The 15,858-nt window shown below is 35.0% G+C and overlaps 1 protein-coding gene across 1 annotated transcript; it reads left to right on the top strand.

Annotated features, from left to right (window-relative positions):
• Positions 1-9,532: 9,532 nt before the first annotated feature.
• LOC103106188 (homeobox protein OTX2-A-like) lies at positions 9,533-15,328 on the top strand. The gene has a single exon (XM_016433735.2). The coding sequence runs from the start codon at positions 9,671-9,673 to the stop codon at positions 10,604-10,606; it is 936 nt and encodes a 311-aa protein (XP_016289221.1). The 5' UTR covers positions 9,533-9,670; the 3' UTR covers positions 10,607-15,328.
• The last annotated feature ends 530 nt before the right edge of the window (positions 15,329-15,858 follow it).

Here is a 15,858-nt window from a genome sequence, read left to right as displayed (position 1 = left end):
TAACATGTGGCAAGATTTAAGGTAAAATAGATGATCAAGCATAATTGGAAAAGAGCACTTAGGAAAGAGTCCAAAATTATATACATATCATGAATTAAATACATATCATATCATTTTTGTGTCTTTCCTGAGAGCTTGAGTTGAGACTACAATAGCTTTCTGTTATGACAAAATGCTAGAGAAAGTCCTTAAAGAAGACAGGAGCACATTCCCATACAAGAACAGAAAAGCCCTTGGGGGTCATCCAGGCAAATTGGTACACCACTTAGGATACGGTCTTCTCAATTCCCACGATATCCATCTACTACATTCTTGAACAACACTTGCAACAGAAGCTCATTTTGCTAAGACATGTCTCTTGTACTCTGAGACTTTTTTTTCAGCTGTTGGCTGACAGTATTTGACTGTAATTTTTTTTCCCCTCAGATAATGGTCTACAGATTCTCCCATTAGTGCCTCATGTGTACCTCCAGAGCCAAAATCTCCATTCAGCAAAATAAAGTGAACTTTTTTTTCCTCAGCTGACTGATGAAGTTAGTCCCAGATCTCCCAGCAAGAAAATGGCCCTGAGATCCGGCCCATTTAAAACTTATTTATGATTCTACCTTATTCAGAACTTTTCGTTTCTAATTTATAACTATACTCAAATTTTCACTCTTGGATAAAGGACAAAAAAAATCCTTTGAAAAAGGCTAGCAAATAAATTATTTATTTGATTGCTTGTTTGTATGTTTAACTTTTCGGTTCTCTATACCTCCCGCCTGAAAAACTGTGAAATTTATTTATTGGAAGATAGCATCAAATATTAATTTTCTTTCTTTTTTGTCAAATCCTTACTTTTTGTTTTAGAATCAATATGTGTATTGGTTCCAGGGCAGAAGAATGGTAAGTGCTAGGCAATGAAGGTTAAGTGACCTGTCCAGCTAGGTAGTGATTGAGGCTACATTTCAACACAAGATCTCCCATTTCTAGACTGGCTCTCTATCCACTAAGCCATGTAGATGACCCCTATTAATTTTCTTTTGTTTATTTTAAAAGACATTTGAATTCTATCTGTTTAGAAGTTTCTCATTAGCCAGTTCTGGACATTGTATAAATAATTTAAAACACAATTAATAAGATTCAAGAAATTCTCACTTTTTAAAATGTAGTTATAGAACTAAAGAAAGCAGTTTGCCCCCTTGCATCCTAGGACTCATCTCTGTTTCCTAGTATCCCAAGACTCAGCTCTTTGAAGCCCCTTTGAGTTTCCAATCTTCATGGAAATTTCTTATGATGGAGGTCCCTTTAATAGAGAAGACCACAAAAATTTCCCTCATGGCACTCTTCCCTAACTGACATAGATAACAGTACTTTTAAACACTCTGAAGGGAATTTATTATAAAACACTACAAGAAAATTATAATGGAGAATGGCAAAAAGGAAGGAGTCAAAGTGGGTGGGGAGTTTAATAACAGATGAACAGCTTAATATGGTGCACAGTTTAGAAAGGTTATTACAGTTTAATTCTGGGTCACAATATAAACTATAGGACATCTTGTACTGTTCTCCCTGGGAGGGGCTGGGGTCAGTACCTTCATGGACTGCCACTGAGTGGGTGCCACTGGGCTGATTGATGACATATGATGACTTGATGGCATTCCAAAAAGATAAATCAACATTATAAACATATGACTATTTCTTCATAGCAATGTTAATATCTAATATGTAGTTTTTAACCTATTTTTGACAATTCAGTGTCTAGAAGTTGCTATCATGCAGTCTTTTTAATTTGAACCTCTCAGATTATTAGAGTTTTAATATGCTTTCAAGTCAGAGATTATTAAACTTTTGATGTTATGGATCCCATTGGAAGTCTATCAAGACCTACAGACCTCTTTGAAAAAGAACATTTTAACATGCATAAAATAAAATGCATAAAATTGCAAAATATATAAATTTAAATATTAGTTATCAAAATTCTTTATTAAAAGTTAAAAGATAATATATTAATAACTTCTATTTTAGGAGATTATTGACAAATTGTATTTCTCTCAATCTTATACATAACTTCTGACCTTAAGAAAATCAGTCTTATTCTTAGAAATTCATAATCTTATAGATTATGCATGTCAAAAACAAATTTAACTGTATTTATAGCCCTTTACAGAGCCCTATCATAATTCAATGAGGTACAGAATTTACCCTAGGTTCTCAAAACCTATTCTCAGAGGAACATAAGCCTGAGAACTTTACTGTGACAGAACTTTGAAAAGAATCACAGAAATAAAACAAGCCTATTATCCAAGGACCAAAAAAGTCAAGGACATAACTACATCAAAGTAGGTTATGGTAAGGAATGGTTCAAAAGTGAAGAGAGAATGCCACAGATTTTGCACTATGTACAGACATTAATAGGAGATATTATAAATATGAGATCTTTACCTGGTGGCTATTGAAGTGACATAATTATCAAAGCACTAAATTCCATCAATAATGACATTTTTGTGGCAAATAAAACCAGAAAACAAAAGGAATGGAAGAATTTCTCATGAGTTCTTATTGGAAAAGCAATGAAAAAAGTTAGTTGATTTGTTTTTATCATATACCAAAAGCAGCAAGACATTATTTCATAGGTCATAATTCATCTCATCTTGAGGGGCTAATGATGAGCATTAGCCAAGAAACCACAATCTTATGCCACCATCTGTTACAAAGGATGAAGAAGGAAGAAATTCCTATAAAAACTTGTCCAAAGTCTTCCAACAAATTTCCAGAAATGTTGATAGTTCATGATTTTTTGAGAAGATCACTGGAAAGGAAGGTGAAAATTATATTGAAAAATGTAGTTCAGGTTCCAAAATAAAGTACAAGAACTATATTATGTACATTGATTTATTTATTCCCTAGCTAATTATCAAAGGACTGCTTTTTAAAGCTAGGAGAGAAAAAGTAATGATGTATTTTGGAAAAACATAGTCAAGAATAGCAAAGGAATTAGTAAGAGGGGGAGTGGGGAAATGCTTTGGTTGTATAGGATCTCAAAATATACTAAATAGAAGATGTCAAAATAATTTGGTACTGGTTATGAAATAGATATCAAAAAATAGAACTGCAATGGGAAAAAAAAATCTACCTTTCAGATCTATGGAGAAGGAAAGAGATGCGGCCTTAATAAAAGATCAAGAGGATAATGGAAAATTTCAATTAGATAAAATTAATATTTTCCTCAAATCAAACAAAAGTAATTAAAATTAAGTCTGAAAAAACTGTTGGAGAAAAAAATTTACAAAAAGCTTCTCTGAGAGGGATCGTTTTTCCTAAACAAATGAGAACACTCTGAATTTGAGTGTTGAAATTGAAAAAACAAAACAAAACAAAAGTTTCATTCCCCAATTCATAAGTGGACAAAGGATATGAATGAAATTTTCAAAGAATGAAATTCAAGTTGTAAATAGCCATACTAAAAATAAACATTATAAATTATAAATAATTCAAATTAAAACTAACCTGCTGTTTCACCTTACATATGTCAAATAATATCTATTATTATCAATATTATCAATAAATATCAAAGATGACATAAGAAATGGCAAATGTCAGGGGGTCATGGAAAAATATGTGTATTCATGAACTGTTGGTGGAGTTGCAAATGGGTTTTGCTATTCTAGAGAATAATTTGTAACTATGCCCCCAAATTCTTTATATATTAAAATTCTTTATATACCCAAATTCTTTATATATATTCAAATATTCTTTATATCTTTTAGGGAACAATTCTATAACCCCCATAAAGAGGGTTTTTTCAAAAGAGAAAAGGAATTATACATGAAAACTTTGATAGCTGCCCTGTTTGTGATGGTAACAAACTGTATATGAAGGCAATATCCAATAAATGGGAATTATTCAAACAAATTATGGCATATTAATATAAGAGAAAACATGCTACAAGAAATGATAAAAGTGATTTCAGAGAAATGTGGGAAGACTTGGAAGAACTGATGCATTAATAAACTACACAGAATCAGATAAATACTTTAAACAGTAACAATATTGTAAAACAACTTTGAAAGGCCTAAGAACTTTGATAAACAAAAGGGTTCCAGAGAACCCATGAGAAAACATGCTACTTATCTCCTAAAAAAAAGGTGAAGGACTCATTCAGCTGGAAAGTTGATTTGGATGTGATCAGTGTAGGAATTAGTTCTACTTTAGTTTGAATAATTGTTTTAAGGATTTTGTCTTGGGGGATATAAAAGGGAGAGAAAAATATTATTCCTTGAAGGATGTATATTTAATAAAAATATTGTAAGTATAGTGTAAATCTTGAAATCTATCAGACTTGTGAATGTTAAAAATTTCCCCATCAGGGAATTCTTAATTGGAACAAATTCCCTACTGAGAAACATTCCCCATTTTGATGTGAGAACTCGCCAGGATCAGAAATGGGAGGACCTCTATTCCACCCATACTTAAGACTGCTTTAGGGCAGAAAACTCCTTGCTAAACAAAGAAAGTACTTGGATCCATGCTTATGGTGGGGCGAGGAGTTCTTTGAGCCAGGCCTGTTTTTAGAATTGATACAATGGGATGCTAGGTGACGGGCCTAGGGTCGGGCAAGTTTTCTCTTGATGAGATTAGTTGACTCAGCTGTGTTTTCTCTCGTTCAGACTTACTGAGGAGATTGGTCGACACAGCAGCATTTTTTCTGATTCAGATTTACTGAGGAGATTGGTCGACTTAGCAGGAATTTAGATGGGCAGTCCTTTGGAAAGCGTCTACAGTGATTGGTAGATGTAGGGACTTAGGGGAGGTGACATGAGAGAAAAACCCCTATATATAAGAAAAAGCAGAATCTCTTGAGGGGATATCCTTTTGGAGAAATCCTTTTGGAGGATCTCTGATGAGGATCGCTTGGGAAGAATCTCTTGAGAGAGGCTCTGGAGAAGGGAAGCTCTTGGAGGACAATCTCTAAGGAGGTCTCGCTGGAGCTCTCTCTGGTGAAGTCAGCTGAGATGGAGCTGGCCTGGTGTCACTAGAATCCTTGTTTAGGCAGACCTTGTGGTGAGTGTTAAAAGACTGACTGACTGATTCTCTCTCTTAAGACTCAGGTCTAGGCCATATTGGCTTGAGGCCCTTCATAATTATTCCTTTCCTACTCTTTCTCTCTTTCTCCAATTCCTCATTATATTATTAATTAAAAATCTCTATAAAACCCAGTTGAATTGGGTATTTGAATAATTGAGAATATTTCCCTGGAGACCACCTTATATTTGATTTAAAAACCAAGACACTGTAGTGAAACATATTTTTCTGCAGTCAAATTTACTCACCCTCTCTTATAGCTATCACAATTTATATCTTCCACTATTTTAATCACTACAGTTTAAGACCTTCACCATTTTAAATCTAACAATAGACAAGTAAATGCAAAATGCAATTGATTTGGCATCCCTTGCCTTCCCCAGCTTCTTCCATATTCTTTAATACCCATAAGAAAACTAAGAGTAAAAATGTTCTCCTTCACCCTAAAGAAACTAGGAAACATATCATTTAGTAAATAGGTGGGGAAAATTATCTGCAAATCAATTGTCATCAGTGGAGCCAAGATAACAAAGTAGGGGGAATATTTGATTCAAGTTCTCCCAACGTTGTCCTCTAAATAACTTTAAAGTAAACATTACATTGAATTCTGTAGTGGCAAAATAAGCAGTAGATGGAAGTGAGACATTTTCCAACCTGAGACAAGTTAGGACATCAGGGGAAGAGATGTATGAGTCTGTTGTATAGACTGATCTTTAGTGCAGCAACCCAGTAATACCAGCCCTGGGTACTTGCAGGTAGTGGTGGTGGTGACAGCAAGAAAAACACTAGCAATCATTATTCCAGGAACTCTTACCACCCAGAAACAGTCCAGGACTTAGAGGGGCCCTTGCAGTTGCAAGGAACCAGGGTAACTGGCATCAGTTCCATGGCCAAGAAAAAAGTTCTAACACCTAGGATGGCAAGGGAACAGGGGGCCCTTACTAGATAAAGGCCAGAATATATGAAAGGAGAATAACAAAAAAATATCTCACTGGATTATTCCACTATGGAAGTAACAAAAAATTATAGAACTCCAGAACCAGTTGTGAAATAGCAGGATAAAAAAAGTCTAAAACTTGAGACACAGGCCATAAATCATTTCTCTAAGAAAACTATTCCCTGGACCAGAAGGATTTACAAGTGAATCCTATGAAACATTTAGAGAACAATTAATTCCATTCCTACATAAACAATTTGAAAAAAAGATTTCTACCAGATTCCTTCTATGACATAGATAGACATGGTTTTTATGTCTAAACCCAGAAAGAGCAAAAAGAGATAAAGAAAAAATATAGACCATTTTCTCTAGTGAATAATGATTCTAATATATAATAGCAGGAATATTGAAGCAATATATAACAAAGATTACATACTATGACCAGGTGAGGTTTATACCAAGAATTCTGGGTTGGTACTATATTAGGAAAATTATAAGCAAAAGTTACCAAATTTTAAAAATCATATAATCTTATCAGTAGATACAGAAAAAGCTTTTGACAAAATATTATACCCATTAGTATTAAAAAACATCATATAGTATAGCAATAAATGGAGCTTTTCTTTAAATGATAAATAGTATTCATCTAAAACCAATAGAAAGCATTATTTGTAATGGGGATAAAATTCTCAATAAGATTAGAGGTGGAGTGAAGATATCATTTATCACCATTTATTATTCAATTTTGTACTAGAAATGCTACCTATCCACACGAGAAAAGAAAAATAAATTGCAGGAATAAGAATACGCAATGAGGAAGCAAAACTAGAACTCTGCAAATGACATGATGGCATTCTTAGAGAACCCTAGAGAATCAACTAAAAAGCTAGTTGAAATAATTATTACCTTAGTAAAGTCACAAAATATAAAAGAAATCCACATAAATCTTCAACATTATTACATTTTACCAACAAAACACAAAAGAACTAGAAAAAGAAATTCTATTTGAGATTATTGCATATGGTGAAAAACACTTGGTATACTACATGCCAAGACCTACCCAGGAACTATATTAACATAAATATAAATTTTTTTCATACAAATAAAGACTGATTTAAATACCCGGAGAAACATTTATTGCTAATAGGTAGACCAAGGCAATATAACAAATATAACCAACCTACATAAATTATTCTATTTATTCTGTAACAAAAAATCTAAGTACCAAAGAATTTGTCATATAGCACTGGGAAAAAAATGACAAGATTCATCAAAAAGTCAAATTAATCAAAGGAATCAATGAAAAAAAATATGAAGGAGGGTAGCCTTGTAGTACCAGGTTTCAAATTATTACAAAGCAATAATCATCAAAACACTTTGGTACAGATAAAAAATAGAGTGGCTAATCTATGAAATAGATTAGATACACAAGATACGGAGTTGAATGAGCATAGCAATCTTATGTTTCATAAACCTAAACATCTAAGCTTTAGGGGAGGAAAGAACTCTGTATTCAGTGAAAATTGCCAAGAAAACTGGAAAGCTTTATAGAAGAAACTGAGCATAAACCAACATTTCACAGCATCTACAAAGATAAATTCAAAAAATTAGTATAAGCATACCACCACAATTAAGGAAGTCAATATTTTGGAACAAAATATTTTTGTTTCCCATTGCAAATAAAATTTATATTTATGCTATACTGAAGTCTATTAAGTGTGTAAAGTGTTATGCTTAAAAATTGTTCTTCACTTAATTTTAAAATACTTATTGCTAAAAATGTTAACCATTATCGGAGCTTTCAAAGGGGTGTAATCTTTTTGCTGGTGAAAGATCTTGCCTTGATTTTAATGGCTACTGAGCAGAAGGTGATTACTGAAGGTTGGGATAGTTGTGACAATTTCTTAAAGTAAGACAATGAAATTTGGTAAGTTCATTGTTCTTTTCATCTTGAACTTTTAGAAACCATTGAGAGGTTATTAACTGGCCAAATTTCAGTATTGTTGTATCTTAAGGATACACCCAAGGAAAGCGAGAGTAAGTAGGAAATGGCTCAGTCAGAACAAGCATGGCATTTAGTAAGTATGCCATCTTATATGAACACAGTTTGGGGTGCCCCAAAATAATTATAATAGTAACATCAAAGATCATTGATCATAGGTTACCATTGAGAAATAAAATAATAAAGAAATGTTAAATATTATGAGAATTATCAAAATGTGACAAAACATATGATGTGAGCACATGCTGTTGGAAGAATGGTGCTCACAGACTTGCTTGACACAAGGGTACCATAAACCTTCAGAGTGTAAAAAAAAAATGCAATATCTGCAAAGCACAATAAAACAAAGTCCAATAAAATAAGGTATTGATGTACATGATTTAGATATAAAAGTTAATAAGCAAATTAGAAGTACATGAAAAAAATTATCTGTCAGATCTTTGAATAAGGTAAGATTTTAAAACCCACATAAGAGATAGAGAGGATCACTGCAGGTAGAATAGATAACTTTGATTACATGAAATTAAAATGTTTTTGCCAAAAAAATCAATATAGTCAAAATTATAGAGAAAGTAGATAACTGGAGGCAGGTGGAAATTATAGCAAGCTTCTCTGTTAAGGCCTAATTTCTCAAATATATATATTGAACTGAATCAAATTGATAAAAATAGAGCAATTCCTCAAAAGATAAATGGTGAGAGGATATGAAACTGCAGTTATAAGAAGAATAAACCAAAGCTATCAATAATAATATAGAAACACTCTACATTCCTAATAATCAGAACACGCGAATTAAAACAATGTCAAGCTACTTTCTCATTCCTATCAAGTTGGTTAATATGAAAACAGAAAATGGCAACTTTCACTAACTGTGAAAAAATAGGCATTTATCCACTATTGGTAGAGTTTTAACTAATACAATCATTCTGGAAAACAATTTAAGGTAGTTCAAAGGGCTATGAAACTTTCTCTCTTTGCATATCTGTATATAATGTATATATGTACATAACATGCATGTGCATACATATATATATATGTGTATGTCTGCATATACACATGTATGTATATGTATATATTAATATTTTGGGAAGTAAACTCTGTGTGTTTACACATGCCCTATTATTTCTTATCTAATAGACTATTTTCCTTTTCATATGATTCACACACACATACTATACATATATGCATAATAGTATTTAGTATAAATATTTTATATTATATGTAAATATGGGTATAAAAGTACTATACATATTATAAAAGCATAATCTTTGACCCAGCAGTATTACTATTAGACATGTATCACAAAGAGATAAAGAAAAAAGGTAAAATAATTATAAAAATATTTCTATTTTGTGGTGGAAAACAATAGGAAATTGAAGAGATGCCCATCAGTTGAGGAATGGATAAACAAATTGTGGCATATGATTGTGATGAAATACTATTGTACTATAAAAAATGAGTAGGATACTTTCAGAAAAACCTAGGAGGCAAGGAATGAAGGGGCCGGAAATGTCAGAGCTGGCGCCCAGGCCACCAGAGGGGCACTTCCGCTTCCTCGTTGTCCTCCTTTTTCCTCGCCTGATGAGGAAACTGAGGCTAAATTACTAACCAGTTGGGTTTCCAGTTCCCAAACCAGATGTGATCTTCCAGTTGAAGAGAGAAGTACCATGGATGCCAAACAGAAAAGAGTCCAGCGACACCTGTCTGGACCAAGAAAAACTTCCAAGTCACGCAACCAGCCAGCCGCCATGAAGCCCTCCAAGCTTGAACCTGTCTTGACCTCTGACTCCTCGACAAGCAGTAAAAAGGGAGCCAAGAGGCAGCGGATCATGTTTAAGGAGGTTCAGCTCGATGTTCTCCTGGAGGAGTTCCATAAGAACCCCTATCCGGATTATTCCCTCCGCAGCGAGCTTGCTAACCGCCTTGATGTTTCCGAGGCCAGAATCCAGAATTGGTTTCAGAACCGAAGAGCCAAGCAGTCAAGGCAGCTGAAAGAAAAAAAAAGCTTGAATTTATCTGGGCAGTCCCAGCACCAGGGAGAACAGAGCTCCTTGGTCCATGGCTTGAGAAATCCTCAGACTTCAACTCCCAGCCAAGTTCCCCAGGAGAGTCTCACAGAGACCCATTTACCTTGGCCAGATAGATCCAAGTTCTCCGCGTCTACGATGACAAAGGTGACCTTTGGGGAAAGTCCTGGCTCCGCAGAGACAACGGCTACAGCCTCCGCCTTGGCCAAGGAGGCTTCCACTAGCCCAGGAGCCTGGCTTCATTCTTCCGCCCTGACTGTGGAGTCTCGTCCCTATTTAAAGCCCCGGTCCTGTGGAAGTCCCACCCAGAGCACGCATCCTCGGCTCCAGACCCTGAAGAGAGGACAACAGTCCGAGAAACTGCTTTGGCTTAAGTATCTCCCCCAGCTGCACGAGCAGTCCCAGCAGTATCCCTGGATGCAGGAGTATCTGAAATACCTTCAGCAGCACCCAGTCCCGGTTGCGCCTGCTCTGTCCCCCAGCCCATCAGCGACACCCCTTCCAGACACCGTTCCCAGTGCCTCAGCATCCCTGGCCTGGGAAGCAGAGGGGCCAGAGATCTCTCCTGCCAAATGAATGTCTCTCCTCTGAAGATGCAGGAGTGTATGGAGCCCCGCACTATCTTAACCTGATGGAACTCTTTCCTTCCCCTCTCCCCTTCTGTCTCCCCAATTACCTCTGCTCCATGATCCTGATTTGGTTGGCTTCCTGGGACCAGGCAGCCATTTGACCGAAATTGTCTCTTTGATGTACTTTGAGTTAAACAAGGGATTCCTCTTTTCTTGTAGAAGAACAGAATGGTACTGAACCTTTTCTCTGAGATGGATGATGGAACTCGGGGTGTCTTAGTCTGAGCCCCACGAATGGGTAGTCATGCTGGGTTTTGTTCTCCTACTTCTGTTCAATCCATGGTCAATAATTCAGAATTCTACCCCTGGTTAGAGAAGTTCAACAACAACCGGTTTATAGAATGATGCTTGTCTCTTAATTAGCAGGATCCATGGGCCTGGCTAATTAACAGCAGACTAGGCAAGAAGGGTACAAGAGACCAGAGTGGTCCAGATGGGCCTGTCCAGAATTAATCCAAAATAAAGAAAAAGCTTTGTCGTGCCATACTTGCCTTACTCCTAGACAGTCCATGGGCTATCCATCATTGGTCTTTGGAGGAGTCATTTAGAAAGTACCTTGAGCAATCATTTCAGAAATGGAAGCCTTCATATTTCTTTTGAATTAACCTACAAATCTCCACAGATATGAGACTTTTCTTGAAGCTGACATTAAAAAAAAGACTGAATTGAATGCCAATATTTGTTACCTAGCTATATTATTCAAAGACCATCTTGGGAGGGCATGGCTTTGAATAAACCTGTATTAAGTGGGCAAGTGTAGACCACGTTCTTCTCCCTGAGTAGAGATGGGGAGCCTTTGTGTTTATTAATGTTCTCCAGGCATTTCAGCTATTCATTAGTGTACCATCAAAAGTCTTATACCTCCTCAGAGCTGTTGTAAAAGGGATGAGGTACTGCGTACAAGGCAGAGAATACTTTATCAGCTCCATGACCTAGACATTGTCAGTCACATTGTAACATGAGTTACAGTTGTCCCCAGAATTATGGGGATCTTAAATTCAACATGAGGATGGGAGACATTGATCTTTTGAAAAGACTTTGTTACCTTCAATATTTTTCAAGGGCCTTACTAGATCACTACAAAGTCTTCTATCATACAGTTTTACTCCAATAATACTTATACTCTAATAACATCTTTGTAGAATGTGATAACTTTAGATTCATCACAGAACCAAGTTCCAACTCTTATAACATTACCAGGTAAAGCAATAGAAAATGATATTGAAGATATCAGGAAGTTTAAGTGACTAATAGTTTCTATAAGATCATGTTTCAAACATTAATCTGAGACTATATCTGTGATTTCTTAGGGTAACTCCCTTCATGAATGTTGAGAAATTTGCAGATAAATTCTATTGACTATCTGAGGCATGCAGAAGTTATTCGACTTGCCCAGAGTTTTACAACTAGGAATATGTCTGAGGGAGTTAAGCATCAGATCTTCTGACACAGAAGCTAGTATGCTATCCTCTATAGGTCATTTTACCTTTAATGGAAATTTATTAAATATTCAAAAGGATCTCTGATCTCACCAGTTTGGGAATTCTCTCTAAGGATGTGAACAAGACCCATCAGAGTTTATGTTTAATGAAATCTTGTTTGTTGGTAAAAGTTTAACAACTGACTTTCTTGGGGAAAATATATATATATATATATATATATATATATATATATGCATGACAAAATTTTGAATTTAATTTGCATTATTAATATTTTCCCATCACTTAAGGCTAGAGCACTAACAAGACAATAAATCAAGCTCAGATATATAGCATTTGTGGAGTTCTACATTATAAATGTTCACACTGAAAACCTCCACAATTAGTTCACAATTGCTGGTTTTAGCTGGTTCTGAAACACCTGAATAAATACAATATGATATGTTACATATCTTATGATGCAATATAATATTACAGAGAAATCCTAAGAGTCATCTTAGAGGGCAATTAGTCCAATATGAACCTATATAGGAAATTTCTCTGCAAGAACCCCAATTAGTGGTCATCAAGGTTTTGTTTTAAGACTATCAGTGAAAAGGAAACCAATATCACTTAAAGCAGTCAATTCTTTTTTTGTAAAGCTTCTAGATATTGCTTGCATGAATCACTCCATCACTCCCTCTCTGAATTTTGTGCATTTTCACTGGTTGTCTCCCATACCTGAAACTTTTTCTCTTCTTTTCTCTGGTGGCCTCCCTGGCTTCCTTCATGTCTTGATTAAAATCTCCCCTTCACAAGAACCCTTAATTCTAATGCCTTCTCTTTGAGATTTTTCTACATTTATATATTGTATATATTAATTTGAATGTTGTTTTCCCATTAATTTGTAAGGCTCTTGAAGAAATGTACTATTGTTGTCCTTCCATGTCATATCTAGTAACTAGCAGCAATTAATGCTTGTTGACTTGACTTGACCACCACAAGAAACAAATGTTTGAAGATATCTGTTAGTCCTCCATGCTCAAGGCTGTCTATAAATTTCGTAAAATAAGTCCCTTAGAAGAGAACACTTGATAGATAGCCTAGATGCTGTCTGACTAGAGCAGAGTTTTTTTCCCATTTGAAACATTTTGTTTCTTTCAGTTTATCCCAAGGTTGCATTAGTTTTTTTTTTTGTTTGCTTGTTTTTGTTTTTGTTTTTGCTTTTGGCTTTAGTTTTAGTTTTGGTTTTTGGCTTTGTGTTATCCTATTGGTTCATGTTGAATTGATAGCATTGTATAAGTACCAGGACTTTTGAACATATACTATATTATTCCTATATGAAAATGGTCATTATATATGCCTGGATTTTTCCACCATAATATGTCATTTCAGCCCAGACTTCTTCCCCTTGTGGAGAGTTATAACTGTGACCACTTTGAGACCCAGATATATCACTCAAGACCTCCACTTATCTCTACAGACAACCAGTCATGTGATTTCCCCTTTCATTTAGTCTCCTAAAAACTCTCAACCACAATAGAATAATACTTTTCCATCATGGGGAAGAATTGCACTTCTTATTTTTGTGAATGTCCCTATTTCATATAAGACAATTGCAACCAAGTCAGGGAATATTCATTGCATTTTACCAACCCTTTATTTTTTGGGATTAATAATGTGACTTCAATTGTCATTGTTAAACTAAGTAACAATATGGCTGAAAAAGTACAGAAAGCAAACTGACCTGCTTGCTGTCTTTAAGGATTTTATGTCTTGCCTTCGTCGCTTTACAAAGTAATTCCCTATATTTGGAATGGTCCTTCTGCCTGTTGTGATCCCACATTTTCTTCAAAGCTCAAGATGTGCCTGCATGAGAGACCTTTCCTGATTCTCCCAGTTATTAATGTCCTCTTAAAATTACTTTTCAAATTTTGCATATACAGTCTATATCTGCTCCTCACTAAAATGCAAGTTTCACAAGGGAAAGTCCTGCTTTGCTTTTGTATTAGTAATGTAGTAACAGTAAATATTTAATAAAAGTTTGTTGGTTGATGTCAGGATAGACATTTTCATGCTGTTTACATGTAAAATTCTCTTCCAAGCATGCTGATAAGTACAAATTGATTTGTGGCTGAAAACTTTTTTCTTCTAAATACTTCTCTGTTCTTTGACTGATGTTCACCATGCTTGTCAAATATCTGTTATAATTTCCCAAAAGTTTCTACTTACACAACACTGTTCAAACTTCAAGCACTATAGCTCACCAATCAAATGGGTTTTTTTGTTTGTTTTTTTTTCTCATTAGATTATTTGAATCATGTACTTAGATTATGTTGTAAAGCAGCACTGGAAATGAAGTGAAAAGAAATGGATTGGAGTCATACTTTAGTTCTACTTCAGCCAATGAAATATGTTCTTTCAAGAATAGAAGTATGAATTATTAGTGTCCAAAAGCAGAAATGGGCCCAACAGTGTAATTATCTCTGATGAGACTGTATTTTGAGTATTGTAGTCAGGATTGGGAATTACATTGACAAGTTAAAAGTCGAAACATCCCAGAATGAAATGGGTTGTCTCAAAAAGTTGTATGTTCATTATCACTGCAAATGTTCTCATAGACTGGACAATATCTTGCCATGAATGTGAGAAAATAAAACAATACTTCAGACAACACGTAGCTCAGTATCAAAGATTTAGCATTAAATGAAACCCCAAAAGGCAATAAGGTTACCCTTCTCATTTTAGTGTTATGAGATCTAGAAAAGTTAAATGACTTCCCAGGGCCATACAACTGATAATTATCTGTGTCAGGATTTAATTTCAGGTTTTTCTGACACTGTTCCTTTTCAGTTCTAATTCTATAATCATATTATTCCACTTTCAAGTCAGTGAGTTCCAAAGTTGGGTAATTCTGGGTGCAGACAAGGGAGAAAGTATTTTTTTCTCTTGCCTGGGAATCAAACAGATATGAATTCCTCTCCTGGGACAGGCCCAGTAGATAGAGGTTATATGCCCATGGTTGGAGAAAAAAAAAAAGTTGGCTATTTCAGTATAGGACTTCCAAATCCAAAGTAGACTGGGATAGTGGATTTTAAATGACTGAAACATCTACAGTTTTGCTAACTGAATATATTGGCTCGAGGCTGAGATAACTATAGTAGAAATGGATCAGGGAATAATATGCAGAAACTGGTTTAGCCCAAGGGTCTAGAAAAGGGTTTACCAAGGGCAAATATTAAATTATTCAGATTGGGAGTTACTGAAAAGATTTATACAAGGTAATTTTTTTGCCTTTTAATTTGTTATTGTGTTTCCCCTCATATTTTTAACATATTTCTAAATAATAAATCTGTTTCAAACCCTTAAAACAATGGTTGGCTTCTTTGAAGGATCAAAGGGAAAGGAAGGGGCAGAGTTTTTTAGTGAAAAACACTTGATTAGCAATCAGGGGTCCCAGCTCTTTCAAGAAATAGCTGTGAATTAAGCAATTCTCTTTCTCTCCTTGGATTTCAGTTTACCCAAATGTAAATGAGGATAACAATAGCACATATTTCACAAGTCAAAACTTTAAAGCCCTATATAAATATTTGTTTTTATTACAGAAATATATTTTTTAGAGATTGGAAGGGAATAAGCAAGTACTATGGTTTGACATTGTGTTGTGTATTGTATACTTATCATCTCAATTGATCTTCACAAAAACTCAATAAAGAAATTATTATTATTATTCCCTCTTTTGAGGGAACTGAGGCTCAGAGAGGGAAAATGATTTGCCCAG

This window comes from Monodelphis domestica, chromosome 4 (genome assembly GCF_027887165.1).
Source record: "Monodelphis domestica isolate mMonDom1 chromosome 4, mMonDom1.pri, whole genome shotgun sequence".
Lineage (NCBI taxonomy): Eukaryota > Metazoa > Chordata > Mammalia > Didelphimorphia > Didelphidae > Monodelphis > Monodelphis domestica.
The sequence above is the reverse complement of the archived record's forward strand: the minus strand, read 5'-3'. Positions and strand labels throughout refer to the sequence as shown.